We start from the raw sequence: 26067 nt of genomic DNA, 5'->3' as shown, positions 1-26067 counted from the left end.
CCCCACCAGGCTCCTGTGCTAGAGGGTGGGAGTGGAGGGTCCGGCAGAGGTGACACCAGGGGATGGAGACCACCACACCCTCTCCTCCCCCACTTTTCCAGGGCCCAGTCATCAGCTTCCCTTCTGCGACAGCCCCCACCCCTGCGTAGCCACAGCTTTGGTGTTCTCATCCACGGCTCCAGTCTGTCTGCCGCCACCAGCATCTGATGGGACTCCGATTCATTATTTATTTCCTCATTCTGGGCCTTTTCCACAAGCTTTTCAAGCAATGCTGACTGCACGGGGAAAGTGAATGAACAGTTCACAGGCACTCGAGGTACAGCAGACAGCCAGACAGAGGCCATCCTGGTCCTCACAGGGGGCCCCATTTTACAGATGGGAGAAACCGAGGCTCGCGGGCGGGGGGTGGGTAACCTGGCTTTCCTGGCCAGAGTGGCAGAGCTGGCGTCTGACCGCAGGAATGTTTCCTCCAGAGCCCGCAGTCTCCACCCCCACCCCCGTGTTGGTATGTGTTGTGCTCCTCCGTTGCCCACTGTGGAAAAGAAAATGCGGGGGAGGGACGATGGATCGGGAAAGCATTAGTGCTGGTGGAACAACAGAGGGATTCAGCTCTCCAGCCAGTGCGGTTAGAACGCGTCCTTTCCATATTGTAAGGAATTAAGAGCCATAATTAAAATGTAAGGGAAACACACACACACACACACACACACACACACACATCTTCTTTTCAAGGTAGAGAAACTGACTTCATTCTAGCCATAGCAGGAGGCTGGGAAGCTGGTGAAACCACAGGAAATCTCTGCTAAAGAACAAAGGGGCATGTTATTGAGGACTTCTGATGAAAACAAAGTAATGCGCTCCTCTCAGACTCACTGGGGCCTGGATATCGAATTGTCCTTGTTTCCATTTCTGGAGCCAGGGCTGCTGACCAGAGTGCGGTTGCATGTGCTGGGTCTAGTGGCCCTTTCTGGCTCAGTGGCCCTGCTCCTTCACCACCCCCACTGCCCCAGGGCCCGGTCCGGAGGTACAAGAACATGGCAGCGGTGAGGGACCAAGGGAACATTCACGGCTGTGTGCGTAACACAAACACTCGTTCGGTCTGATAGCTGTCCTGAGGGGTGAGGATTAGCCTTCCCGTTTTTTTAAAGGAAGGAAACTGAGGTACGGGAAGTAAGGATGATGCAAGGGCACACGACAGGAGGGGCCCCAACCAGAAATACCTTTGTATCAGGTACTTCTGATATCTTGGTGTTTGTGGTTGACGTAGAGCCCTGGGCAGATGTGAAGAGCTCCCTGACTGGCCAGAGAATGGAAATAACCTCCGGCTTAGGTACTCTGCCCCCTGAGGGATATGCTTCATCACAAACACCTCTTGGCATGTGCTTGAGGGAATATCCTGTCAAGATCTCAGCTACCCCATCTGTAGAATGGGCCCTTGAAGTGCTTAGGACCTGGGCAACTGCAAAGAATCTGCATGTGGTGCCAGGGACACCTTTGCTGTCCTGTCTTTCCATGAATGGGCTTGTTCTTTCGGTAAAAGAGCCAGTTAGAAAAAAAGGAAATTGAGACCCAAAGGGTTGCTCTGAGGAGTAAGCGGTATTTTACCCGTTGCGGTTCTTAGAGTGGGTCTCAGAGAGATTTAGAAAATCTCAGATCTCAGCAACAAGGTCAGAGCCTTCCAGTCAGTTGAAAGATTCGGTATTGTTTACTGAGCACCTACTAAGCGCTGAGAGCTCCAGGGGCATCTCCTGCAGTACGACAATTGGCAGGGTAGGGGTGGTTTTCCCGTGTCGTAGATGAAAAAAACCAAGGCCCAGAACGGCTCTCCCATGGCTAGAGTAAGCGACAGCCACGGCTCGGCTTCCCAAGGCTGAACCCTTTCTGCTGCCATGGCAGGGGAGGCCCTGGTAGACTCCCCAGGACGCACTTCATCCCCACCCCATTCTGCTCAGGGCCCCTGCACCATGTACAGTGAGGATGCATATGATTGGCTTTATGTAAACTTTTCTTCATGTGTGTGCATCTTGGCACATCCCCCATCGTGGGTCGGAGAGATGCCAGGCCACCATCTGCCCTTTCAACAGCCCTTTTCTTGGCCTGTTCTTGAGATCTGCCCCACCAGTATGGTGAAGCCTGTCACCTTGCCACCACCAATGTAAGGCCTGAGTCCCAAGACAGACATTCTGTCCACTGCAGCCTCGTGGCTTCATTTATTTCCCTGTTTCAGAACTGGGGACTGTGGCCTTCCCGGGACACAAGATGGCTGAGACTGGCCACCTCCTCGGAGAGTCCAGATGTGGTCACCTCCTGGTGTTGAGGGTCGCTGTGGCCACCCACGTGTCAGAATCCAGGGAGCACCACAGCCTGAGAGCGCCCCAGGACCCCTCCCCTCGTGACCCCTGCTTCACCTCATACCAGTCACCACCTATGAGTGTGAGCGTGTCAAGAAGGCCAGAGCAGGCTAATGGCAAAATCCTGAAGGCAGGGGCCATACCAGCGTCAAACAGGCTGCTAGATTTTTCTTTCAGCTTTTGAGGTGCCTCCCCCTGCCCCAGAATGTGCCAGAAATCCCCCTCCTCATCGGACCGGTGACGAGCACCTTTAACAGATGTAGGATAAAGGGGGATGTGCTGCTGTCTGGGGGGTATTGGGGGATACTCAGGGGGCCTCACTGCAGCGCCCCCTTAGCCCTAGGCTCACGGCAGCTCACTCTGATGGGGCTAGTTGCCGAGTAGCTTACGTGCCCCGGGGCCTCAGCTTCCCCGCAGCTGTGTGTTTTCTTGTACCTCAATGCATGTGCTGTCTCCTCCTGCTCCTGGAGACTTCAGACTGGGTGCCAGGTGTATGTGAATCATAGGCACGCTTGGGTTCCAAAGCGTGTGTGCGGATATAGGGGTGTGTGTGTGTGTGTGTGTGTGTGTGTGTGTGTGTGTGTGTGTGGTTTTTTTTTTATTATTTGCTCCATTGCACTTAAGTCACATTTTCCTCTTCTCTGACCCAAGCTCTAAAAGCATTTTGTGGTGTAAAATCTCCTATCATCTGATCCAGTCTACCGAAATAAACCAGCTCCCCTGCCGTCATCTTCCTTGAAAAGTGGCCCTGCGTCATGCTCTGAGGCTGGCAGGGAGAGGCCCCGCCTGCTGAAAACACTTCATAATAATCCCCCTAGCGCCCCCCATCCTCTTCACTCCCTGGGGGGCTGCTCTGGTTTCTTGGGCTGTTATTACTGGAATGCCAGCTGCTCTACTTAGAGCCCATCCGTACAGACCTGCTCTGTCTTGGGCCTCACAGGCCTCTGCTTAGCTCATCTTGTGGAAATATCATTTTAAAAATAAACACTGGTTCGATCTGCGCTTCCCTCTCACCTCCGCCGTGTCTCCTGGCCTCCCGCACTTGGCACCAGAGGATCCATTAAGTCACTGCCGTCTCTCAGAGTCCTCCAGCGGTTGAGCGTCAGTGGCGGGCCAGCCACCCAGTGGTGCCTCCGGGGCAGTGTCGGGGGCCCTCTAGGACTGTTCCTCTGGGCTTCTTCGGAGTCCTGTGGTCATTTAAGTGCTTCTTGCATGTGGCATGGGGGAAAGAGTGCGAGCTCCGGAGGCAGGCAGACCTCGCTGTGCCACCCACTCGCTGTGTGACCTTGGAAAAGTTATTTCCTTGTCTGGGCGCCATGGGTACGTGACTCAAGAGTGGCACACTGGGTGATGGGTGGTATTGGCTCTTAGGAGTGGCATAAAGTATGTGCTCAAGAGGAAAAATACATCAAAAGAATTTTTTTTAATGTTTGTTTATTTTTGAGAGAGACAGAGACAGAATGCGAGTGGGCTAGGGGGCAGAGAGAGAGGGAGACACAGAATGCGAAGCAGGCTCCAGGCTCCGAGCTGTCAGCACAGAGCCCGACGCGGGGCTCGAACTCACAAGCTGTGAGATCATGAGCTGAGCCGAAGTCGGGACACTCAACCAACTGAGCCACCCAAGAGGAAAAATTCATTTAAAGTTGCCTTGCAAATCTCCTCTGAAGTTCTTTTATCTTCCATCATCCATACTTTGATTCTATTATGCAACCAGAAAGCAACCAATAGGCAGGCCAGGACATTTTGAGTAAAACAGAGCATTATTTTGATGTGTCACAGGTGGAGTTCTGGCACAAGCAAAGATAGGAATTCAGTTAGGTGGAGAGTTTCGTGCCTGAGAAGCAGCGGAGCGTCCTGTTAAGAGTGCAGACTCCCAAGTTCGACCCACTAATCACTGTGGTATTGGACCGGTGATCCAATGTCTCTGTGCCTCAGTTTCCTTGGCGGTAATATTTGCGTCAGAGTAGTACTTCCTAGGGTTGGCCTGGGGATGCAGGGAGGAGGGAGGCACAAAGTACTCAAGCCCCACCTGGCACAGAGAAAGTGCTATGTAAGCTGTTTTGTCCTGGTTATTGCATTTGATCGTGTGGCCGGGAGTTAGGAAGTACAGCATACAGGTGGCATTCATCGTCATCCCCCCTACTGCAGCGGTTCTTAACTGGGGGCAGTTTTTACCCCCCGGAGACACTTGACAACGTTTGGTTGTCACGACAGGAAGGAAAGGGTACTACTGGAGTCTCATGGGTGGAGGCCTAAGAGGCTGCAAATAAACATCCTTCATTGCACAGGACAGCCCTCCCACAACAAAGAATTTTCTGGTCCCCAAAGTAAATAGTGCCATTAGAAACTTGGCCGTAATGTAAGCTTTCCGGTAGTGCTAGAGGCTCCCTCTCTTCTGTAGCTCTTGCCCTGGTCGTACTTTTGCATTTGTTGGTATGATTTTTTGATTACTACCCATCCCACTGATCTCCTACAAGCTTTGGAGAGTGAGAGATTTATTTCTCCTTCCCATCCATCCAGGCCAATGCTGCCTATTCGGCCCACCCCGGATCTCAGTCACAGGCAGCGCTGGGCCTGGACCTGTCAGAGCCAGGTTCAAGTCCCGGGATTGCCACTTCGTGGCTGTGTGACCTTGGGCCAGTGGCACTGCCTTTCTGAACCTCCATTCCTTCATCTGCAAATGGGACTGTAAAAATCTGATAAATTTAGAGTGGAAGTTAGGACCACAGGCTCCAGGGTCAAGACATAGTTGAGTTCAGGTCACAGCTGTGTTACTTCCAGTGTGAATTCAGTTACCTAACTAAACCTGGGTTTTCTCACCGATGAAACGGGTCTACTAATCCCCTTCCTCATTCAGACGGTTGGTATGGGATTAAAAGGAGCTGCTGATGGTTACTTTTATTGTTATTAAACTCATCATCCAATAAGTGGGTTTTGTTGAACCCTGCATATGTTCCAGACCCCATTAGTTATGGGGCAGAGCTGGTGATTTGGGAGGGGTGTGGCCTGGTGCTCCATCCGGCGCTGACCTCTGACCCTCCCCCCCTTGCCCTTTCAGATCTGTGCCATTATCGGTGGGACCTTCACTGTTGCCGGCATTCTGGACTCCTGTATCTTCACAGCCTCGGAGGCCTGGAAGAAGATCCAGCTGGGCAAGATGCATTGACGACCCGCCGGCCCAATGGCCGAGGACCCCGGGAGACTGCCAGCCCTGCTTCCGGCCCCCCATCTCCTCCTGCCCTCTTATCTGGCCCAGGATCTGGCTGAATCCCAAAGTGGGGGTGGGGGGAGGCAGGGGGCGGCTCACGGTTTCGCAGCTACCTCTTTTCCCCATCTTTAATTTGACACCAATTACACCGCCTGAAGTCGTGGTGCCCCTTTTCCTGGGGAGCCCCAAGACCACCACAGTCAGGCAAGGGAGGTGCGGGGATATTGGGGACCACTCCTAGGAGGGCTGCAGTTCCTTCCCTCTTAGGGGAACAGCCCAGAATCCACGTCGACCAGCTCACAACCAGGCTTTGACAATCTCGAAGCTCCCACCATTTGGACGCACTAATCGCTTGGCCTCTCCCCTGGGGAGCCGGCCTGCAGACCGGGGCTCTCAGCTTTGGACCACACTGCCCTCGGGTACCTCCACTCTGCGCCTTCAATAAGGATGGTACTTCCCAGGCAAGTCCCTGGGATGTGGCGCTATAGGTGGAACCCTCGCCTTTGCTCCATCCCTTCTTGTCCATCTCAGAGCTCAGGCTCAAGTCCCTCACCCCCACCCATTTCTTTTTCTCCTGAGAAGCAGACGCCCAGTTGTTGGGTAGCAGCGGTGGAAACTCAGGTCTGCCCGTTGGAAACTGGGCGGGTGGCAAGTTCTCCTTCCTCTCTTCACCTTGTTTCTCTGAAACCCCATCCCCACCCCCACCAATGTGCCTCAGGCCCTGTGCTGTGTGGCAGCAGCATCTCTTGGTGGAGGGGCTGGTTGTCACTGGGGAATCATCCTTTGAAAACCAGACATGGTCTGTGCACTCATGTCCAGATGGAAGGCATCCTTCTCTGCAGCCCTGAAGTAATCATGTCTCACCCTCTCCCGGACAGTTGCCATCAGTCCCAAGGCCTTAGGTGGGGCAAGCAGAGCAGATCAGCCCTGTCTGTGGACATCTACCTTCCGGGCTTCCAGCGGGTGCACAGCACTCGGACTTCTCTGCAGCTCAGTTGTGGCCCACTTGCCACTGAGGCTCCCCCCCGCCCCCGCATCAGGGGCCATATAGGTTCTTGGTCCCTGGGGACAGCTCCATTGTCTCCCCACTTGCTCCTGAGGTGGGTCCCTACCCCGCTGCTCACCCTCATCCTTCCCCTTCAGTCCGGAAAGGGAACTGCAATGGTCCAGGCACGAATGCCACCCCGGGGGAATTTTAGGTATGCCCTTGTGTCCCAGGGAGAGAGCCGCCTGCCTGTTTTCCATTTATATCAAGATTGTTTGCATACTTTTGTAATTAAGGGGAGTGTCTGGTGGAAGTTTTTAAATTATCTCTATGGATAGCTCAAGTCTCTGCCATTTGTAAGTTTTGGCTCTGGATTCCAGTTAGAAAAGTGTCCCCTTCTGCATACGAGTTGACTGATGTTGTGAGTGCAAACTGCATTTGGTTATCTCTGGTATCTGTGGCCACTTGGATGGATTTTTTTTTTTTTCACCTTCTGTTCCCCAGTTGGAGAAAGGAGTCTCTTTGGTGTGTGAATACCTGCACCTGTAGAGGGTGGGCAGGGTGGGGTGGGGAAATGTGTGGCATGCACATGAGTTGAAATTCCACTTTTATGCTTTTTTTCAGAAAAAAAAAAATAATAACTCTTGAGGACATGGGGGATGTCAGTTTCCTATGGAAGAGACACCTCTGACCTGTTATTCTTATAAACAATCTCAAGGGAAAAAATGGTTTAGTTCTTTCCCCACTCGTTGGGTTCAAATAGATTAAAAGGCTGATTTTCAAAACTGTTGTTGTGCGTTTCTTTCTGCTTGATTGTGGCTGGGTAGCCTAGAGGCTAGGCACACAGTCAGAATGGTATTTAATTCTAGAGGAGAAAAATGGGGAAATGTGGAAAAGATCCGTGAGGATGATTGGAAAGTCAAGATCTCTTGCAACCAGCCCTTCTTTATTGAATCCCTACAGAATATTCCTGGATCTGCCATTTTCTAGCTGTGTAGCCTCTGGTCAGGTTCTTAACCACTCAGTGCCTCAGTTTCCTCAGGTGAAAATAGGGAGAGTAATCAAACAATCAGGGCTGTTACAGAAATTAAATCTATAATATGCACAAGTAAGTCACACTGGATCAGAAGGAGCTTGTGGATGTGGCAAAGGGGTATGTGGTAAATTTTCAAAAATGGGAGTTGTTTCATACAGGTATTCCAAAATAGAATATAGTCTCTTTGAGAACAGGGAACAGGGCTAACATGTTTAACCACAGCTTTGAACCAAGGGCTGCAATAAATTAAAGGTGTTTCATAAATTCTCCCTGATTTCCAAGGATCTGGCAATCCTTGTTCAGACTTAATCTCAGCAAAGGGGAGACTATCCCAGCTCTGAAAAGGAGATTGACATGGCTATTTACCACCCTGCTCTCGGCTCTTCGAGGCCCTCACCTGGAACAGCATGAACGTGGATCATTCATCAGGGATGAATGTGGCAGTGAACCGCTCTGCAAGAAACTTCACGGATTCTCTCTGTAGCATCCTGATACTAGAGTTCTTGTGACACTCAAAGCTGAAGGTCAGGAGGAATATGCTGCCGGTGGTCAATTACGTGTCTTCCCAAGCCTTTTTATGCCAGCCGTGCTTTATGCTGTCATGATGTGATCAACCAGTGAAACAGGATTGAAAAATGAAAGAATCGGGGCGCTGGGTGGCTCAGTCGGTTAAGCGTCCGACTTCGGCACAGGTTATGATCTCACGGTTCATGAGTTCAGGCCCCGCATCGGGCTCTGTGCTGACAGCTCAGAGCCTGGAGCCTGCTTCAGATTCTGGGTCTCCCTCTCACTCTGCCCCTCCCCTGCTTGTGCTCTCTCTCTCTCTCTCTCAAAAATAAACAAGAAAAGAAAAATGAAAGAATCTAGTACAACTAAGTTGTACACTTTGCAGAGACCTGATAAAGGCGAGTTGCCACCCCCCTCCTCAAAATGCTCCCAAATTAGATATGAGCAAGACCTCTTACTAAAAAGACCTGGGAAGAAGGGGTGCGGGGGAGGGGGGCATCCTTGAAGATTCTGTATTCACATGGAAAGGGTCTGAATTCTCCCTCCACATTTAAGGAACCCAAAACTGGAACTCTCTCAAGTTGGCTTATGTAAGGACATGGTTTATGCAAGGAAAGTGAAGGAGAACTCCAATGGGGAGGTTTCTCCATGAGAAAACCTTGCTCCAGGGTCAAAAGATTGGCAAATGTTTTTTAAGTGGACGTAAAACATTTAAGGTATGTGTCATTTGTATGATTTCTCTCTTAAACCAATTCTTTCAACTATCTAACCAAGAGCAGATTACAGCATTTTCGCATAAGAGGATTTCTCAATCGGGGATTATAGCGCAGACTCGTAGAGGGGGGGTTGATAGTTTGGGGGACGTGGTGGCTCGGGCAGAAATGGCTTCTTGCGGGGCGGGGTTGGGGTGGGGGGGGCTTGCAGTTGAACAAGGGGCGAGGTTACAGAGGTGCATCAGGGAAGAGAGAAGCTCAAGTCCTGCAGCCCATGCTGCCTGAGGTGGGCGGGTGTCAGAGTGGGTGTGAAGTTTGGGGAGAAGTGTCTTGTAGCAATGGGGCTTGGAAGTGGCAGGTGCATTTCTTACTACTCTATGTCGCAAATTGGTTCTCGATTCTTGCCAGAGACAAAGATACACATTTTCTCAATGTGGCAGGCCACCGGTAGTCCTAACGCCTTCCTAAGAAATGTGCTCATTAAAGACCTTTTTCCCTCCCCAACAGTTGTCTTTGGTCAGTCGTGTAGTGACGAGGCCATGCACTCTGTTCTGCCCAAAATAAGTTGTTTTTGTCTTAACTCATGTAGAAAAAGCTACCCACGGTTGGGCATTCTCCACGTGCCTGCAAGGAGTGATCGTTCAGGCCTTGTCTTTCTCTATCCTCACAGCAGTCCTGCCCAGTGGAAGTTACCTCCTTTTTACAAAGGACAAGACAAATTTAGTAACTTTTCTCTGTCACACAGCTGGTAGGTGGCAAAGTTGGAATTCAAACTCCTGTCCGCCTGACTCTGGGTTATGGGTCTGCCTCGGTCCCCAAGGTCATCTTGTCCATATCAAAAGAGAAAACTGACCCCCGACCCCCCCCCCAAAATGGGGGAAATTGAAAGTGGTGAGGGTACTTTGTGTTTTGTTTCCTTCTTTCTAAACAGCCTGCAAGGGAAGCTAACTTGAATATTGGAGATCTTGTTAAAAATTTAAGGCCCTTAAAACATGGTTTTAATTACACAAATAAGACATGCTCATGGCCCCACTGGAGGAAAACCAGACAGGCAAAAAGTAAAAAAAGGAAAAATTAAAGGGACCCCTGATTCCACCAGCCAGAGATAATCATTGTTAACATTTTAGTCATATCCTCCCACAAACAAAATGGGATCATGCTGTTAATATTATTTTGCGGTTTACTCTCTTCCAGTAGACATCCTCCTATGTTACTGATAGATCTCATCATGATCTCTAGTGGCCACAAGATAACAATAAGCATGTTGAGTATGTAATGGTGGATCATGTTCAGCCTGTTCCCATCTCATTCGGAACCTGTTTTCTCACCTGCAAAAGGGACCAATTCAGGGCATTGTTTACCAGATTAAGTAAGGTAGTGTTTGTAAAACTTAGCACAATGCCTGGCATTAAATGCGCAGCCAAATAAGATTAGCCATTGCTATTCATTCATTTAATAAACAACAATTTCTACCATTAATTAAGTGCTTACTTTGTGCCAAGGCTTGTGCTAAGGGTTCATTTAATCCTGACACCAAATCAATAATGTAAGTGCTATCATTATTCTCATTCCTCAGGTGAGGAAGGTGAGTGACCTCTAAGAGGCTCAATATCTTACCCAAACCTACACAGCCAGGAAGTGATGGAGATCCAAACCCAGGCAGTCAGAATCAGGGCGCACATGTTTCCCCACCACATCACCCTCTGCCTCAGAGGCATAAAAATATTTCCCGGGCGTTTCCTCTGTGCTACCACTGTATTAGGTCCTGGGGCTTCTATACCAGTTCCCATGCGTGTTACCAAGAGTGGACACGGGGCAAGATAGTAGCCAAGCCCACTAAGTCCTCATTAGAGTGACAAAGCCTCAGGCTCTCAGGGTCTTATCTGGTGATGTCATTGCACCTGTCTTAATTTTACTGAGCCGTGGGAGAAGGAGCGTCAAGCATCGCCTCCCCACCCTGGTTGATCATGAATATACCTTGATTATCCTGGGTTGTAATGATCTGTCCTCAAGGTTGCCCTGCACCACTGAGGTTCTGCACTCCTCACTGTAATCAGGGACTAGATAGATCTTCCTCCTCCCCAGAGCTCCTTGATCTAGGCCCATACTATGACTAAATTACTAATACCTATCAATAAATTAATGCACAAAAGGATGAATATTGGAATAAATGAGTAGGCAAATGAGTTATGCCAGTGAGTGACTAAATGAACTTATGGGGGAGGGGAGGTAAGGGACCTTGGGTCTGATGAACACTGTAAGGGCTGCTTGAGAAGAACCCTCTGACTTTTTATGTGCAGTAGGTCATAACAGCTTCTATTCCTGCCTTCCCGTGGTGACATTTTCTTGGTCCCAACTTTGAGCTATAACAGACCTATAACCTTATGAGTTTAAGGTTGAGTTGCTACTGCAAAATGATTGCCACAGTAGCTTAGTTAACACTTCATCACCTCACATAATTGCCATTTCTCCTTTGTGGCAGAGACATTTAAGAAAGTCTTCCTGTCTTATGCTCTCCCTCCAACCTCCTTACTCGTGGAGTCTGGGGCACACACAACGGGTGGCTTTCCAGTTGCCACTGCCTCAACAAGTTTGGCACCGCTCACCCTAATGCCCTGGCGTCTACAAACAGCCCGGATGTTGGCCATCCTCCCTAAGTCTGAAGGCCAGAAGTCTCCAACACTGACTGCAAGCGTTCTAGAGTGAAACCTAAAATAGGATCCATCGGGTTCAGGGATCAAGGCAGATGCCCTGGCTGATCATGAGGCAGAGTAAAATGCTAGTGTTTGACAATTGCGTCACCATATGCCTGGGGACACTAATAAAGGGAGAGAGCAGGGGACCTGCTTGAGTCTAGCAAGACAACCCTCTCTCTGAATTTCGGGGTGCCTGTTGATTGAGCACCACAACGTCTTCTGACATGTGGCGTAAAGTAGGTGCTTAATACATATGAACTATGTAAACTCTATGAGCAGAACGAAATCTTTCATTCCCAGCTGCCTCGCGCGCGGGGTGTCTCAGGCTGACTGCCCGTAGGGTGGCGCCCGCGTCTCCGGGCTGTCTGCCCGGGAGCGGAGGCGGGGCTCGGACACTACTGGGCGGGGCGAGGCGGGAACGCGGGGGGCCGAGGTTGGGGCTGGAATCCGGGGGGGGGGGGGGGGGGCGTGGCCGGGATGAGCAGGGCGGGGCAGCGGCCACAAACTTGCAGGCGAGCTCTGACTGCCGAGGCCCCAGCTGGTTTTTCCCCAAGGTGCATTGAATGTGTTTACTTCAAACACAAAAAGCTTACTGTTTGCGTCATCGGTAGTTAATGGTGAAAGTCTGAATGTGAGGACTCATGGATGTGAGGCCCGGCTTTAGGGCTGGCCTGGAGGAAGCCCCACACATAGGCCTCTGCTTTCATTAGGAATAACGGCTTACTGTAATTAAGAGCTATGCGCCAGACCCTGTTCTAAACATTCCCAACGGATTAGATCACTTAGTTCTCATAACAACTCTATGAGGCACCTACTGAGATCATCCCCATTTCACAGATGAGAAAACTGAGGCTCAGAAACATGCAGGCATCTCCCCAAGATCCAGCCACAGGAAGAGGCACTTGGGTTCAGGTCTGACTCTACAACCCCAGCACTCCCCAACAGGGCTAAAACACTGGGGGAAAGTTTTGCAAGACCAGGTGGTTGGTTCTCAACGCCCTATTGTTGCACCTCAAATTCTTTGGGTGGGCAGGAGGAGGGGAGTGCTTGCTTTAAAACCCCCACTTACCACTGCGTGGTTTCTTACGACTGTGATGGAGCACAAAAATTTTCATTTTGGGGGCGCCTGGGTGGCTCAGTCGGTTGAGCGTCCAACTTCGGCTCAGGTCATGATCTCGCAGTTCGTGGGTTCGGGCCCCTCGTCGGGCCCTGTGCTGACAGCTCGGAGCCTGGAGCCTGCTTCAGATTCTGTGTCTCCCTCTATCTACCCCTTCCCCGCTCATGCTCTGTCTCCCTCTGTCTCTCAAAGATGAATAGACGTTAAAAAAAAAAAAAAATGTTTTCTAATTAATTTTTTTTTTCATTTTGAACAAGCTTCTCAGTGTTTCTAAAGAAGCAAGTCAGCCGATTGCATCTGGATCATCAGGAATGCTCAATACGCCTCTCGGCGGAGGGTAACACAGGCAAAGAAAGTTTGGGATGAGAAACAGACTATTGGTGTACCTATTTTTAACACACCAATAGGCCTCTGTTGCAGGCCCTACAGAAATATGCCCCTTCTCCCCCGCGGTGCCAACTCTTCGTGGCTTCTGGCTTGACCCCCGAAAGCGGCATGGCCCTGGGGTGGCTCCCTTAGAATGAGGCACTGCGATCCCACCCCAAGTCGCAGGGGGCGCCATTCAGTCTCTTTCTGACCGGAAAGGGACTCCGCTTCCTCTCTACGCTTGCGCGGCAAGGAAGCCCTCACTTCCGGCCTTGCGCGCGCGCCGTCTGAGCCTAACTGGTGCAAGGTGAGTAGAGAGAGGCAGGTGTTTTGTCTGAGTGAGAAGCGCTCCGCCCATTGGATTCTTCCCCAGCGTGCCGCGGGGCCGCCCGTCTCCCCAGAGATCTCTGCGTGACCTCCAAGCATGCATTCTTCTCCAGCCGCCCAAACCTTCCTCTCACAGTGAGCCTCGAGGCCCCACTGCCGCCCTGTTCCCACGACTCCTCTGCTCAGGCACGCGCTCCCCACGCATGCCTTACTGTGTCACAGCCAGACCCCTCATTTGCCCCATTCTCCTCCCTCCGTCACCTTCTTCAGAGGCCATCTCCTCCCGTGGAGCACTTGCGCAGGGATGGGAGGAGTGTCCTGGATGGAGAGCGGGCCATGGTACCCGACTGAGCACCCATCACTCCTTCCCGCGCCTCTTTTTGCAGACGGCCAGCATGAAGTTCAACCCCTTCGTGACCTCGGACCGCAGCAAAAACCGCAAACGCCACTTCAATGCTCCCTCGCACGTGCGCAGAAAGATCATGTCTTCCCCGCTCTCCAAGGAGCTGCGGCAGAAGTACAACGTCCGCTCCATGCCCATCCGCAAGGACGACGAGGTCCAGGTTCGTCTCCCTCGAGCTCTGGTTATCCAGAAGCGTGTCACTCTGGTGCTGGCTTTGCCTAAGAATGCCATGTGTGCTTGGACGTGGGGGAGTCGTAGACTCCCATGCCTCCAGGCCCCTGGCAAGTAACCTTGCAGATGTGTCCACAGCCCCCAGGGTGTGCCTACCCAGATTAACTGAGAGCATTCAGATACAATTCTTTAGTAATCATGATTGTTCAGGAAAATAGTATACCAGCCAAGCAAAACTCTGCTTTTCGGTTTAGTCCGTTGGCTCCAAGTTTGCCAGGCATTGCTCGTGGTGGCTCTTTGAACCAGCATCTCCAGGGGAAAGTGCTACGATGAAGAGTAATTCATGTTTCAGTAACATTGGATTTAGTGGAGGCTGGGCATTTGGTGGCACTGGATTTGGCAGAGAGAATAGAGAAGCAGCAAGTCAGAAGCATGAAATTATGAAAGAGAGTGACCCATGCGAGAGAGTATAAGTCTTCTGTTCTTCCTAGAGCTTAGGATGTGTGGTAAGAAAGGGAGCTGGGGGATGACTGAAATAGGGAGTGATTGAATATGTACGGAGCAGGCGCCATTCTAGACCCTCTCCAATCTGATCTCTTACTACTTTATAGAAACTGTTTTTGGCTGAGATCAGTAACATGTTTATGACAAAATCCAGTGGACACATCTTGGTCTCATCATCCTTGACTTTTTCAGCAGCATTTGGCATAGGTAGCACTGCCTCACTTCTAGAAATAGTCTGTCTTTTTGGCTCCTGTGACCATTTGGGCTCAGTTTACTTCTGCCTTCTCAGACTCTTTTGCTGGCTGTTCCTCCTCTGATCTCTAAATGCTGGAGTTAGTCAGGGCCTGCACCTGGTCTAACATCTCATCTTACCTACATTGTCTGCCTGGGTGATAATACCTGCTCTGAGAGCTTTAAATGTCTGTCCTCTGCTAACAATTCCCTCTTTTATATCCCAGCCCAAACCACTTTTCTGAGCATAGACCTGTAGATATGACTATCCGCTGAACGCCTTTTTTTTAATTTTTTTAATTAAAAAAAAATTTTTTTTAAACGTTTTATTTATTTTTGAGACAGGGAGAGACAGAGCATGAACAGGGGAGGGTCAGAGAGAGGGAGACACAGAATCCAAAACAGGTTCCAGGCTCCGAGCTGTCAGCACAGAGCCCGACGCGGGGCTCGAACTCACTGACCGTGAGATCATGACCTGAGCCGAAGTCAGCTGCTTAACCGACTGAGCCACCCAGGCACCTCACATCTTTTTTTTTTTTTTTTTTTTTTTTTTAATCTCATAGTCGTCCCAGGGGCACCTGGGTGGCTCAATCGGTTAAGTGTCCAACTTCGGCTCAGGTCATGACCTCAGAGTTCATGAGTTCGAGCCCTGCATCGGGCTCTCTGCTGTCAGTGCAGGGCCCACTTCGGATCCTCTCCCCATCTGTTTCTCCCCCTTCCCCTCGCACGCTTGCGCTCTCCCTCTCAGAAATAAACCCTTTAAAAACCTCATGTCGTCTCAAGCTTCTAATCTGGGAGTGCTCTTGATCAAAAAACTGCTACTGCCTCTATAATCGGATTCTCCTCCCATCTTTCACACATCAGTAAGCAATGCTTTTTCACTTGCCTACGCCATAAGCCTCTAAATTCTAACATCTCTCTCCCTGACCCATTTCTACTCTGTCACTTAATCTTATTGATTCTGTCTCTAAAACGTGTCTTGAATCTGATCACTTCTTTCCATTTCCATTTCAGTTCAAGACTTCTCCAGCTTCTACTCTTAATCCTGATCAGGCGTTCTTCACAGAGGGGTATTTTTTGCAAATCAGATTCTACTTAAACCCTATCAGTGTTGCTTGATTGCTTACTATAAACCTAAAATCATTGACAAGGCCTTGTGTGACCCAGTCGTGGTCTACTTCTCCAACGTCACCTTATTCTCTAATGCCCACCTGCTCTGTAGTTCAGACATACTGACCTTTTCAGGTCCTTAAATGCACCTTGATCTTTCCTTCCTCAGGGTCTTTGCCCGGAATGGTCCCTCTGCCTGAAGTGCTCTTCCTTCTCCCCTTTACCTGACTAACCCCTCATTTTTCACTGTTACCTTAAATGTCAGTTCCTCGGAAAAGCCTTCCCAGATACTTTAACCAGTATTCTATCGTAGCATCCTCTATTTACATTTCTTTCATAACAGTGAACTCAATTTGATTTTATTTCTTTTTAAACTGAGGCATACCGGGCCCATCTGCACCCCCCCAAAGGCGTGGCTGCCCCGTCGGCATCACAGGGCCACGAGCACGCGTCCTTCAGCCTGGAGTAGCTGGAGTTCATCTTCCTCCGGACTCTGTTCCTCAACAGCCACCTGTGCCAGTGCCTGTCTGCGCTCATCCCTGAGCCCAGGATCCAGGTGTGGTTCCAGAACAGGCGTGCCGAGTCATGACATCACAGTGGGAAATCCTTTCGACCTTGGCCAGGCTGGACCTTTTGCTCCACCACTCTGCTCATGGAACTGAAACGAAATGATGGAAGCCCTAGCTGCCTCTTGAGATAGATGTGAACTGCCTGCCACATCCCAGCACGGTTGGAGAGGGCAATCTCTGACCCTGACTCTCAAGGTCAGAATTCTGAAACCTATTCTCTCTCTCTGAAGGCACTGATTCAAAGCCGGACTCATGGGAGGAACACATCTTTTCTGCCTTTGATAACTCTTGAGGATTCTAGGCAAGTTCAGGTTAAGCTCAGAGGAGCCATGACTAGTAGCCAAGGAGACGCTCATCAGAATACTGTCCTTTCTGGCTTCCGTGTTAAGGTCACAGCTGTGTTCTCCTCATGAGGGTTTTGCCAGTTCTCTCTCACCTGTGAAGCTGCCTCACCTTTCGCCTGTGAACATTAACCCTTGCCCAGTTCTTCTTTCTCTGCGATGCGCTCCCCCGAACCCCCCTGAAGTTGTGGCGTTCATTTTGACACATGCATCTCCAGATCTGCACATTCAATTTGGTTTATATTCCTGCTCCTTCTTGACGGTCCTCTAGTCTTTTGGGCTGGTTTTTCAGAACTCATTATCTCCACAAGAGCACTTCAGCTTGACCCAATTTCCACTTGTGCCTGACAGCTGCCGCCTTCTCACGCTTCCTCCAAGGACTTGCACGTTTAAACATACTCTAACCCATCTCCTTCAACCTCACACTGTGCCCAGTGTTTACCACTTTTTTAAAGCAGCCTGTCGTCTCTACACTCCTTTGTAGCTCCCAGGATTCTGTATCCAGATTATTTCAAGAGTCCCCTGCCTCTAGCTTCTCAACTTTTTACATGTCACTCTCTTTAGAAATCTGTAGTAGCCTCCAGTTGCTACCAAATGATGAAAACCTTTTGGTTACTTTCCCAGACAACTAACTGACATGTCTGGCCAACAGGGCAGTTTTTCAGATCTTCTTATGGTCACCTCTTCACAATGTATGTCTCAGAGCTCCCCCATCCCATTTGGGTGCCAAATGAATACTTCTCTCAAATACTCAGTGGTTCAACAAATGAAAGAAAAATAAATAAAACTGAGGCATAATTTACAGACAGTAAAATGCACAGGTGAGTTTGGGCACACGTAAAGCCATGTAGCTGTCACCGCAATTATGATCCCAGTCACTTCCCATGTGCCCTGTTCCAGTTAGTGATCATGTATTTGCGTGTTTATTAGTTAACTGCTTGCTACCTATGACATTAAGATGAGGCCAGAGACCTTCTCTTTTTTGTTGCCTGACCTCAGTGCAGAGCCTGGCACCCACAGGGGCGCAGCCACTATTTGTTGGATGAATGAAAAAAATTATTGAGCGGATGGAATTAAGACGTGAAAGAAAGAAAAGGAGGGCAGAGGAGAAGATGTGGCCATTTTTTCAGTGTCTGTGAGGTGTGAATTGTTTCCCTTGTAGATAGAACCTGAAACTCTGGTTCAATAAACGAAGAAAATCACGTCTAGGCCAGGAATCCAGGTCTGACTCCACCAGAGGAGTAAAATAGTCGCAAGTGGGTTTGTTAAAACTGCCTCTTCTCTTTTGGGATCTTCTAAATTTCACATACTTTCTTTGTCTGCTCAGGACTACCTGTCCTGCTTCACAGAGGAAATTGCAACTATCACCCAGGACCTTTCAGAACTCCTGTTCCAAACCCCCTAACTTACCTCCAGTTCCACCCCTGCGTCTTTGTGCTTTCCTATTGTATTGACAGAAATGTTCCTCTTTCTATCTAGAGCTGATCCACTATATTCAGTGGCCTTCCATTCTCTTAGATTCTTCTCTCCATTATCCCCTTTCTGTACAGTTTCCTTTAACTTTTCCTCCATACTTGTTCCTTTTCATAAGCATTTAAACACATTCGTGTTTTCCTCTCTTTAAAAATAAAAAAAATTATCACTTACCTTCACATCTCCCTCTAGTAGATATTCTCTGTCATCCTCTTCACAGCCAGGTTCCTTGGGACTGTTTTTCACCTTCACCTTCTCTATGGGGAACTCATTGTCTTACTGTAAATGCCTTCAGTCTCTCTGCTCCACTGAAAGCACTCTAGCCATGATCACCAGTGACCAGCTTATTGTCACATCTTTTCCTTTATCCTTCCTGCAGTTGACCATTCCATGGCATTTGACGGTGTCTTCTTGGCTACTATAACCCCACAGTCCCCTGGTTGCCCATTCTCTGGCCACTTCAGTCTCCCTTATGAGCTCTTCCAAAATGTTGGCTTTTCCTTGGATTTCTGCATTCTGCCCTCATAAGACCAGCTCCCTGAACCAAATCAGGTTTCTGAATTGCCATCTCTGGATGACTCCCAGGTCTTTGTTGCTGACCCAGTTGGTCTTCCAGCTATGTATAGAATTCTCTACTAGAATGTCACGAGATGCCTCAAATTCAACATGTTCCCAACTAAACTTTTTTCTCCTAACACGTATTTCTTTCCGCTCTGGGAAAGGTGTATCCATCCATCCAGTTGCCCAGCCAGACTCTGTACATCCATCCAGTTGTACCCAGAGGCACAACCATCCTTGCCTCTTCTCTTTTCCCTTTCCAGGCCAGTTAGTTTAGTCTTACCTTGTCCCTCTCCTCATCTAGTGTTTGTCCAGTTCTGTTTAACCGGGTGTTCCTTTGGACTTGTTTTATTAACATCTTTTCTTGAATCTTGATGATGGTTAAGAGAGGCTATTTCATAGACTTTTCCATGTAACAGTCTCTGATCATAGAGAGTATGGTGGAGTTCCAGTGAGGCATGATCTTCAGCCTGAAAATCACCTTGGTAAGTAAGTTGAACAATCTAAATGACATTTCAGGAGTATTGAGATTCTCTAGTTTTTTAATACATGTGGTATTTCCTCTCTGTTTGTTATCAACATCAGCTATATCATGGCTCCTATTGAATAGGCTTGTGCCTTCAAGGAAACCATAATCTAGTTAGTTTTGAATAGCATTGGAGTGTGAATAGTAGATTTTTAGTACATGAAAACAGCCCAAGAGATTTTAACATTTTTGTTTTTTGTGACTATAAAATATTTGTGTTAATTATAGAAATCTTGAAACTTGAAAGAAAATACATTTTTTTCTTTTTTTAAGTGTTTATCTTGAGAGAGACAACTCAAGGGCAGACAAGCAGGGGAGGGGCAGAGAGAGAGGGAGAGAGAATCCATACCATCAGGTATAGATGGCAGGTATAGAGCCAGGTATAGATGTCAGGCTCCATACCATCAGAGCAGAGCCTGATGTGGAGCCCAATCCCATGAACTGTGAGATCATGACCCTAACCGAAATTAAGAGTCAGACACTTAATTTACTGAGCGACCCAGGCGCCCCTGGAAGAATATACATTTTTTTTTTTTTAATTTTTTTTTTTTCAACATTTATTTATTTTTGGGACAGAGAGAGACAGAGCATGAACGGGCGAGGGGTAGAGAGAGAGGGAGACACAGAATCGGAAACAGGCTCCAGGCTCTGAGCCATCAGCCCAGAGCCCGACGCGGGGCTCGAACTCACGGACCGCGAGATCGTGACCTGGCTGAAGTCGGACGCTTAACCGACTGCGCCACCCAGGCGCCCCTGAATATACATATTTTAAAAAGCCATGTGTAATTAGGGTGTCTGGGTCAGTTAAACCGTGTTGCACAACAGGTTATATTCACTCCTGGCTCAGTCAGTTGAGTGTCAAACTTTTGATTTCGTCTCAGGTCATGATCCCAGGGTCGTGAGATCAAGCCCTTCTGAGCATGGAGTCTGCTTAGGATTCATTCTTTCTCTCTCTTTCTCTTTCTCTCTCTCTCTCAAATAGAATAGAAAAGAAAAAAGAAAAGATCATCTGTAATCCTATGTCTGGCCTAATGGCAACAATTATTGACATTTGGATATATTTCTATCCCATTGTGTTATATGCCATATATATGAAACATACAAGAATCAGACTATATTTCATATAAAGCTTTGTTTTTTTTTCCTAAAGGTCATATCTTGAGCATTTTGCTCGGTGATAAATTATTCTTTGAAAACATGGATTTTAGGGGCACCTGGGTGGCTTAGTCAGTTAAGTGTCCGATTTTGGCTCAGGTCATGATCTTTCACAGTTGGTGAGTTCAAGCCCACATACAGCTTTGTGCTGTCAGCATAGAGCCTGCTTTGGATCCTCTGTCTCCCTCTCTCTCTGCCTCCCCTCTCCCCCGACCTTGCTCACGTGCACACATTCTCTCCCTCTCTCTCAAAAGTAAATAAAACAGGGGCGCCTGGGTGGCGCGGTCGGTTAAGCGTCCGACTTCAGCCAGGTCATGATCTCGAGGTCTGGGAGTTCGAGCCCCGCATCAGGCTCTGGGCTGATGGCTCAGAGCCTGGAGCCTGTTTCCGATTCTGTGTCTCCCTCTCTCTCTGCCCCTCCCCTGTTCATGCTCTGTCTCTTTCTGTCCCAAAAATAAATAAACGTTGAAAACAAAAATTAAAAAAAAAAAAAAAGTAAATAAAACATTAAAAAAAAAAAAAGAACATGGGATTTTAAATGGTCGCATAAGAATCTCAGGATGCTATCTTTAACCATTCTTCTCCATTTAGATCTTGAGAGTGATTATCTTTTTTCTTAAACTTTACTTATTTTTATTTAACTGAGATATAATTGGTATATAAGATTGTGTTAGTTGTGGGTGTATAGTGATTTACCTTTTTACTCTCCGGACTAGTTCTGTGATAGCCATTCTAGTTCAAGGAATTTTTTGTTTTCAGATAAGAAAAAAATTGAAGTGAATTTTCACCTGACTTGGAACAACACAGAGCAGATTTATATCCCCCAAAAAGCTAACTCTCGACTGCCAGGGTTAATCTGCTTTGTACAAAAAGTTGTATGTTAGTCTGTGTGTTCCTGATAATTAATTTCCTCACAGTGATGTTCATGCATGAGAATGGGGGAAAATTCTCTTCTGTATTTTCTCTTAGGTGGTTCGAGGACACTACAAAGGTCAGCAAATAGGCAAGGTAGTCCAGGTGTACAGAAAAAAGTATGTCATCTACATCGAGCGAGTGCAGCGTGAGAAGGCTAATGGTACAACTGTTCATGTGGGCATTCACCCCAGCAAGGTATGGCGGGACTGAGTGGCGGTAGAGGCTGGGTAGTGTAGCTTAGTGCTGTTGTAAGTTCTCAGTGTGTTGGTAGTGTCTACTCAGGTAGCCCAGGCAAGGACTTCTAGAGGGAGGTGGGGCAGGCTTGATTGATTCACTGGCTTAGTCATCAAGGATCCGTATTGTTTTCTTACCTGTTTTATCATCCTCGGTGAAGGCTCTGCCTTCCAGCAGGTTGCAGGAGGGTTCCAGGCATCCCTCTCCTACTAGATAACATCCAGAGGGAGGAGAGGGAAGGAACATCTCTTCCTGTGGCCCTCACATCCACCTGGCAGAATATGCTGTTCCTCATTTGCACTCCATTCCATGCACTGTATTGTAGGGTCTTTCTCCTCCAGAGTTTCAGATGCGAGCAGGATGGTTGGGGTCTTACTTATCCTTACGATCTCTATTGCCTACTAGCTGGTGGGAATGCTTTTTTAAGCAATGCGCTTTTCAAGCGATGTTTTTTAAGCAATGCGTTTTGCTGGCCAAGGGATGATAAACAAACCAGAAACATGTTGGTAGTATAATTTGTTTGTCCCAGCCCAAATGATAGTTGATATCACTAAACTAACTGGTCTCATAGATCCTCAGGAGTTGGGCAGCGGAAGGAACCAAACTGCTATTGTTGGGAAAAGTTCTGCTGTACGGAATAATTATATGGTTATAAATCCTTTCCACTTAAAAAAATAAATAAATAAAGATTTATTTTCTCACTCCTAACAGGTAGTTATCACCAGGCTAAAACTGGACAAAGACCGGAAAAAAATTCTTGAACGCAAAGCCAAATCTCGACAAGTTGGAAAAGAGAAAGGCAAATATAAAGAAGAACTTATTGAGAAAATGCAGGAGTGACTATAACCTGTTATGCAACCACGGTTTAACTGTAGATTTTTAGTCTGGTGTGTATTCCTTTGAAACTTTTCAAGATGTCTGTCAAACGTTTCCTTCCTGTTTTGTTGTTGATAATGTAGCTTTGTAAATCTGCTTTTGCTGTTTTGATTAATAATTTTATGAATAATAGTTGAAAATGTCTCCTAATCGCAGAGGGAATTTGCATTGTTTTGTAGATAAAATCCATCTTACTATGAGTTCCTTGATGCCATTCTTTCATGTGTTTATCACGTACGGAGCAGCAAAATAGCAGTGGTAGGATGGTTGTGCTCCTGCCTGGACCCTCATGCTGATGGGGTGGACAGGACAGGGCTCTCATCCCTAATTCAGGGGTGTGTCCCACTCAGTGATGGTCATTATGTGAACTGGCACATACAGGACTGTGCTCACTCAGTGGCTGGTGCTGCTTTGCACGCTTATGTCTCAGGTCTCGATGGATTGCCCTTTGGCCAGCTTCCTGTCCCTCGTGCTCCAACCAAGCAAATGGCATGCAGCTCCCTGACCAAGCTGCCCTTCCCAAGGTCTTGACTTTGTAAGTGTATTTCCAAGTGACTGAAGTGTCCTTCCTCTCTCCTGGGGCTAACTCAGGAAACTGACGACAGCCTGTAGGCAAGATGTGGCTCACAGATTATGTTTGTCCTTCTGTTGTTCTCATGATTTCTTAGAAGTCAAGTTCGAACACTTAAAACTTGAGAGATTCCACAGAGAAATCTGGATCTTGCTTCATCTGGTTGCATGGGGCCCTGATCCTGCAGAGCGTCATTTGTGTGGAGCCCGGGGCTGGCTGCTCTATCCAGTCTGCTCTGCCCATGTACCCAATTTGCCTGGCCCCCACCGGCATCTGCATTTTACACTCCAGGTCTAACTGCAACCAAACTAATATGAGTTCATTCCTTGGTGAGTTGCAGATAGAGACTATACCAGGTGGAGTTGTGGTTTTGGTTTTTGTTGTTTGGTTTTTGGTTTTTGGTTTTTTTTTTTTTAGAGAGAAATTGAAAATTTTAAGCAGGCTCCATGCTCAGTGCAGAGCCCAATGCGGGGCTCGATCCCACAGCCCTGGGATCATGACCTGAGCCAAAATCAAGAGTCCGGACGCTCAAGCGGTTGAGCCACCCAGGCGTCCCAAGGTGCAATTGTTGTACAACAGAAATTTATTTGCAGCAAATAAGGAAATCACTTTGAAATCTGTGACCCCCCCTGAGTAGGGGTGAATGGGTTTCTTTCATTTAGGGTTAGGATGGATATTCAGAAAGGGGAATTTCAGTCATTATAGGTAGAGGTGGGTATAAGGTCATACACTTGTCTTAAGGAAACCTGCTGATTTAGCATTGTCTGTTGTGTTAATGAAGTTTGTTTCTGCCGTGGGTGAAGATTTTAACATCCTAATGAAGCAGAGGTAACTGTTGGACCTGGGGAAGGGGTTATGGGCCTGCTGAAGAGCCATAAACTGTATTGGGTCTTGGGCTCCTTATCTTGGGGAGGCAGTGAAAGGCCTTGCTTACTTTTGGAACAGCCCTGGGAGTTTTGACACTGATACATTATCTCTGATATGGTTAGGCTACTTCCTGGCCTAGTTGAATCTGTTGTTAGTGTTTGCATTCTCATTCTTCCCTTAAAGTCCTTAGCTATTGAGTTTTTTGCATTTCTTTGTAATTCTGACACCTTGTAAGTTCTACAAGAAGTGTGCTAGAGCAAGAAGAGATGCTTGGGGGCACCTGGGTGGCTCAGTGGGTTAATTGTCCAACTTTGGCTCAGGTCGGGATCTCATGGTTTGTGAGTTCAAGTCTCGAATTGGGCTCTCTGCTGTCAGCACAGAGCTTGCTTGGATCCTCTGTCCCCCTCTTTCTCTGCCCCTCCCCTGCTCAGGCTTTCTCTCTCAAAAATAAATAAATATTAAAAGAAGAAGAGGGGCGCCTGGGTGGCGCAGTCGGTTAAGCGTCCGACTTCAGCCAGGTCACGATCTCGCGGTCCGTGAGTTCGAGCCCCGCATCGGGCTCTGGGCTGATGGCTCAGAGCCTGGAGCCTGTTTCCGATTCTGTGTCTCCCTCTCTCTCTGCCCCTCCCCCGTTCATGCTCTGTCTCTCTCTCTGTCCCAAAAATAAATAAACGTTGAAAAAAAAATTTTTTTTTAAAAAAGAAGAAGAAGAAGAGCTAGTTAGGCATCTATCACAGAAAATAGCTGGGACCTAAAATGACTTCTTTTCTTTTCTTTTCGTTTCGTTTCGTTTCGTTTCATTTATTTATTTTGAGAGAGAGTGAGAGCAAGGGAGGGGCAGAGAAAGGAAAGAGAGAATCCCAAGCAGGCGCTGTGGTTTCAGCACAGAGCCCAACACAGACTCAAACTCACAAACAGTGAGATCATGACCTGAGCTGAATTCAAGAGCTGGATGCTTAACCAACAGCCACCCAGGCACCCCTAAAATGACTTCTCTTTCTTTTTCTGGGCACCCCTAACTCTGCTTACATAACTTCTAGTTACCCTTCAAGATTTAGCACCAGATCCATCTCTAAAATCCTCCCTTGCTTCTGTGAAAAATTATTGATTAAAATGCATGATAAAAATGCATAAAATGATAAAATGCCTCTAGTGACACATGGCTGGACACATTGAGTTTCTTAGTAAATGTTGATTGAGTCCATTATTTCCCATTTTGAATGATGAAAAATGAGCTCAGATTAATTGTCCAGATCCCAGAGAACGTAAGAGATGGAGTTAGTATTTGAACCCAGACCTCACTGCGTCAGAGACCACTCACATCCCACTTCAAGCCATCCATCCCTGGTGGTCATTTTTTCACCCTGTCATTTTTCACTCCCTTTCCTGGAGTCTGACAAGAGACTAGACATCAGTGTACAAGGGAGAAGAAGCTATACATTTATAGCAGTAGTGCTGCCTGGTGGGAAAAGCATTGTCACCATTTCTCCACGGGACAGTCCGTAAGCTTTTGAGCAAGTTACTTAGCTCTGTGCTTCCGTTTTCCCAGTAGTAAAGCATCATAGTTAATACTTGCACTGCCTTCCCGCCTCATGGAAAATGGCAGGATCAAATAGGCTCTTTCTGAGCACCCTGAAAGCTGTGAGTGTACAAATGCTAATATTGTTTGTTGTTATTGTTGTTTTACTGTATTTCCAATCTAAGATTTGTTTTGCACCGACAGAGGTAGTGATTTTTTTACCAAACAAGTCCGTGGAAGCGGAAGCACAAACCACAAAATTCAGTATGCATTCTCTGACTCAGGCATTGATTTAAGAGTAGGCAGAATGATACTTGTCTTGGCTCTGAAGCCAGAGAGATTTGTATTCAAATCCTGCTCTGGTTTTTGGGCAGCCATTTGTATGAGCTTGTTTCCCCGTATAGGTGAGAAGCTAAAAATGTTTCTCTTTGTGAAAATGCTTTATCAGACGTGAAAACTAAAGTAGTGGTCCACCAGATTTTTCTGCCCTTAGGAGTCACTTGGATGCTTACTAATAGTTTCTACCCCTTTGCTGGGAGGTTCTGTGATGCAGTAAGAATGGAGAGAGACCCCTTCGGGTCTTATGTGAATGTGTATTTCTGAGGTGGCTCTTGTGTGATATTTACAACCAGTTAACTCTGGGGATTGTGGATTAGGATACGTGTAAAGCATATATATACACACAGCACATAAAATAGAGTAGGTGCCTCATACATGGCAGCTATGTTACCATTAGTA

The 26067-nt window shown here is 47.8% G+C and overlaps 2 protein-coding genes across 8 annotated transcripts in view; both read left to right on the top strand.

Annotated features, from left to right (window-relative positions):
- ERGIC1 (endoplasmic reticulum-golgi intermediate compartment 1) overlaps nt 1–7329 on the top strand; it is a 103220-nt gene extending 95891 nt beyond the window's left edge. For 3 of the 4 annotated variants that reach the window (XM_047863686.1, XM_047863796.1, XM_047863873.1), the window contains one exon: nt 5410–7329. In XM_047863686.1, coding sequence (XP_047719642.1) covers nt 5410–5517 — 108 coding nt within the window. In that variant the 3' untranslated portion in view covers nt 5518–7329. The remainder of the gene's footprint in view (nt 1–5409) is intronic. The other variant, XR_007153215.1, reaches the window with a different exon arrangement.
- Nucleotides 7330–13231: 5902 nt separating this feature from the next.
- RPL26L1 (ribosomal protein L26 like 1) lies at nt 13232–22572 on the top strand. 4 transcript variants are annotated; one of them, XM_047870463.1, is made up of 4 exons: nt 13232–13286; nt 13693–13869; nt 21317–21457; nt 22208–22572. In XM_047870463.1, exons 2-4 carry the CDS (start codon nt 13702–13704, stop codon nt 22334–22336), a joined length of 438 nt encoding a protein of 145 aa, XP_047726419.1. In that variant the 5' UTR covers nt 13232–13286; nt 13693–13701; the 3' UTR covers nt 22337–22572. The 4 variants fall into 4 exon arrangements, 3 of the variants coding, with proteins under 3 accessions (XP_047726419.1, XP_047726429.1, XP_047726411.1); XM_047870473.1 differs by lacking the exon at nt 13232–13286 and adding an exon at nt 13304–13441; XM_047870455.1 differs by lacking the exon at nt 13232–13286 and adding an exon at nt 13367–13492.
- Nucleotides 22573–26067: the final 3495 nt, after the last annotated feature.

This window comes from Prionailurus viverrinus, chromosome A1 (assembly GCF_022837055.1).
Source record: "Prionailurus viverrinus isolate Anna chromosome A1, UM_Priviv_1.0, whole genome shotgun sequence".
In the NCBI taxonomy this organism is placed as follows: domain Eukaryota; kingdom Metazoa; phylum Chordata; class Mammalia; order Carnivora; family Felidae; genus Prionailurus; species Prionailurus viverrinus.
Note: the sequence above shows the minus strand (reverse complement) of the source record. Positions and strands in the feature narration are given on the sequence as shown.

Coding starts and splice junctions, on each gene's coding strand:
- RPL26L1 (XM_047870463.1), top strand. CDS start 13,702: ATGAAGTTCAACCCCTTCGTGACCTCGGACCGCAGCAAAAACCGCAAA. Junction 13,870..21,316: donor GCAAGGACGACGAGGTCCAG/GTTCGTCTCCCT, acceptor ATTTTCTCTTAG/GTGGTTCGAGGACACTACAA. Junction 21,458..22,207: donor TGGGCATTCACCCCAGCAAG/GTATGGCGGGAC, acceptor CACTCCTAACAG/GTAGTTATCACCAGGCTAAA.